This window comes from Apteryx rowi, unplaced genomic scaffold (assembly GCF_003343035.1).
Source record: "Apteryx rowi isolate R43461 unplaced genomic scaffold, aptRow1 scaffold_1380, whole genome shotgun sequence".
In the NCBI taxonomy this organism is placed as follows: Eukaryota; Metazoa; Chordata; class Aves; order Apterygiformes; family Apterygidae; genus Apteryx; species Apteryx rowi.
Window position 1 is genome coordinate 68,042 of NW_020447620.1, and position 3,770 is coordinate 71,811.

At 50.5% G+C, this 3,770-nt stretch overlaps 1 protein-coding gene across 1 annotated transcript in view; it reads left to right on the plus strand.

The window, feature by feature from the left end:
• Window positions 1-20, plus strand: part of LOC112961784 (early activation antigen CD69-like) — a 2,715-nt gene extending 2,695 nt beyond the window's left edge. Inside the window, exon 4 of the mRNA XM_026057319.1 lies at window positions 10-20. Within this exon, the coding sequence (XP_025913104.1) occupies window positions 10-20 (11 nt within the window). The remainder of the gene's footprint in view (window positions 1-9) is intronic.
• Window positions 21-3,770: the final 3,750 nt, after the last annotated feature.

Below are 3,770 nucleotides of genomic sequence, written 5' to 3' on the forward strand. Positions count from 1 at the left end.
GTTCCTCAGGTTGTTGCTAACACTCCCTTATTTTAGACCAATTCGCACTCTTTTGTCCTGCCGAACGTATAGCTTCTTCTAAGCCTTGTCTGGCTAATTGCAACTGCCTGTAATCTGCCTCTACATTATAATCCCCCCCAGGGTCCACAGCTGGCCAAGCCATTCAAGCAGCCACAACATCCCCCTTTTCTGCCCAACGATGGTTTGCATCCAGAATTGAGTGAGTGAACAAGGCTTCAAGGAGCAATTGCACATCCCCCCAGGTAGGATCAGATGCCCGCAGCATTCCTCGTACAACTTGTAACACTTTCTCGGGATCTCCCCTAAGCCTGGGAGTTTGTTGACTCCATGCAATCCCATCTTGGGGCCCCCAGGTCAGTAAATTCACATTGTAGCCACCCGAGGTACCCCGTCCGGACGTGGCGGGGGCACTCCTGGCACAGGAACGACGTAGTCTGAAAGGCAGAGGTGGAAGGCAAGGGAAGGGGGGTACAGAGAAATTGAAACAGAGGATGACACATAGGGTGGAGCAGTTTCCACAAGCATTTTAGCAGCTGCACTACTTTCAGCATTCTGAGAAAAACTCTTTCTTTCTTTTCTAGGTGCCTCTTTTCGTCTAGCAAATGCCCAACTGTCCCATACATACCAATAATCCATTTGCCTGGGGAACCTATCCTGCAAATGGTGACGCAGGAAAGTTAACTCCTGATGATGAAAGGTTCCCTGCGGCAGCCATCGTTCTGCTGGGTTACCAGCCTTTGTCAGGAACGGCCAATCCTCCTGACATAGTTGGATCAACCTTTTTTTTTCTTAGGTTCTTGGTACCATCAATCTTACTCTAGTTTTGCAAAATTTCAGCTAAGGGCATCCTGTTTTCTATGATGAACTTATTTCCCATATTGAGTTCCTGAAAAGTGCGTCTTATGCTGATCAGGCAGCGCACTTCCTTATAATATACCTTTTTTTTCCCCCCCGCAGCAACACCAGAATTTAGATTTTCATTACCCCCTACACCTGGCATGATTACACTCTCTCTCTCTCTCTCTCTCTCTCACTCTCTCTCTGGGAACTGCACTCACCACCCGAGTCTTTGACTGCTAGGACTGCTGTCCCTTCGCAGTGGGCAGCTCTGTCAGCCGATGGGTGCCCCTTTGGTTCCAAGGTCATACGCACTCACACTAGTCACGGTACCGGTATCCACTCTAAGTTACTGACTCTAAGTTAGTCTCATGGTGCGCCTTAGGCTGATCAGGCTGAGCACTCCCCTCTTCCGGCTGGAGTGAAATGGGACTCGAACCCTCTCAGACCCCAGAGTGAGATGGGACTCGAACCCTCTCAAACCCTGGGGGTGGGACTGGAACCCACTCTCCCTGAAACGTAGTACCTGCCACGCCTTACGCTGATCAGCCTGCGTGCCCCTTACCTGGTACACCTTACGGTGATCAGCCTGCATGCCCCTTACAGTGCACTTTGTTACCAAACCAGAATTTAGAATTTAGGTGGGAATTTAAGACTCACCCTCTCGGTACTTCCCGTTGCCAAAGATCCCAGGTGAACTCACCCAATGGTGCCAGATGATCATTCGGAGATGAGAGGCCCCGACGGTGGACGCCTAGGGTCCCACCAGGGTTGCCAAACTGTTATGGAAAATCAGGCTCGCCGGCCACCATAACAGGGAGCTTCTAGACCACTTCTAGGGAGCCTCTAGACTGCTTCAGTCCGATAGTCTCTAACACGCCAGAGCAGCGCCAGGCCGCTTTTCCTTTTGAGGAGTTAGTATCCACACACTGGCTAAAGAGTGTGTCGAGGGTGTTTGCTGAACTTGAGGCACTCCGGCACTGTGAATCAGAATTCCTTGCAGTATTGGTGCTCCCTGTGAGACGTTCGCTGGTGCAGATACAGATACGTGGAAAGATAAATCTGGAGAAGAGGTCAATGAGAGTAGGGCTATTTGAACAGGTATCAAAGGTGTAAACAGCCATACACACTGCGAAGGGCAGTCAAGGCTTAAGTGTAAGCTTATAACTCTTTGTTCAGTAATCATACGTTGCTCAGATGTATAGAATTCTACCTCCCCGGAGGCGAGTATGCAGGGTGCAATCCCCCCTTCCATTACGGATATCCGAGCAGGGGTTGCTAGAGTCGGTTTGTCTCGTACTCGCTCATAGGGAGTAAGCATTCCAACACGCCTGTTGTTAAGCATAAACAGCACTTGTGGGAGCATGCTCACCCACCCCCCCGATGTTTGCGTGGTGCTAAGTGTTTGGATTTGTTCTTTTAGCAGGCCATTCATTCTCTCTATTAATCCACTAGCTGGAGGGTGGTACGGTACATGCAAGAGCCAGGTGATCCCCAAGTCCTTTGCCCATTCTTGTACTACATGGCCTGCAAAGTGGGTACCTTGGTCACTCCGTATTTCTTTTGGTATACCATAAGTACACATGAGTTGCTCTAAGCCCCATACACTAGAGGACTGATTCGCATGGGAGGTAGGATATGCATACATAAGGCCTGTATAAGTGCCTGCAGCAGTCAATATATACTTTCGTCCCTGTGAGGGGGGTAATGGGCCTACATAATCTACTTGCAGGGTTGCAAAGGGTTGTTCGTCCCTCTTGATGCGACCATATGTGCTGGTGAAAGGCACTTTTGTTAGCTTCATACAAACGGGACAGTTAGCACGGGCTGTCTTATACCAGCGTAGCGCTAACATGGGATGGCCTGGTGATAGATCCCAAGCCTGAGCTGTGATGGGGCCACGATGCCCTGATCGTTCATGCGCTTGCCAAGCTTGCTTTAACTCTGAGGGAGTTGCCATCTGGTCGACTGCTGTATTATGCTGAGTTTCGAGGGTCTCCTGCTTCTGATGGGCATCAACGTTGCACAGACACCGCTTTAGTTTGCACAGTGTCCCAAAGCCTTTCCCACAAGGGGCTCCCCCAGAGTTCCTTATCGTGTATCTTCCACTGTGCGGCGGCCCATGTTGGTAACCAGGTGGGCCCTGATGGTATCATGCGTCACCCATGCCTGAATGGGGATGGGGGTGCATGCAGTCACGGGGTCACCTCTCATAACTCATTCACTATCCTGCAAAGCCCACACCACAGCCAGAAGCTGTTTTTCCAGAGGTGTATAATTTGCTGTGGCCCCTTGCAGGGAACAGGACCAGAAACCTATATGTTCCCGCCTTGCGTGGGCACATTGCTGCCACAACCCCCAAGACACCGTATCCCCCATGACCGTTACCTCCAGCTCAAAAGGTTGTCCCTCAGACGGAGTGAATAGTTCACAATGTTGGACCACCGCCTCCTTGCACAGGTCAAAGGCTTGCTGCTGTTCTTTAGTCCATCGCCACTGGCTACTTTCTTTTGGACAAACGCTGTAACGGCCATGTTAAATATGCTAAGTGGGGTATAAAGGTCCGCCAGAACCCTGGAATGCCCCAAAAAGCTTGTAGTTGTCTTACAGCAGTGGGAACAGGGTGCTGTTGAATAGTATTGTGCACTTTCTCAGGGATAGCTTTCGTCTGCCACCTTCAGACTATCCCTAAGGATTGCACGCTGATGTCTGGCCCCTGGGCCTTCTTAGGGGTTACAGCCCACCCCCCACTCCTGTAGGGTCTGTACCAGCAATGATAACTGCTCACCTACTCGTTCTTCAGAAGGTCCCATCACCAAAATATCATCAATATAATGACGGATGGTACACTCTGGAAGGAGGGGAGGGAGATCAGCTGAGATCATCTGGTGGCAAATGGGGGGCTACGTTTA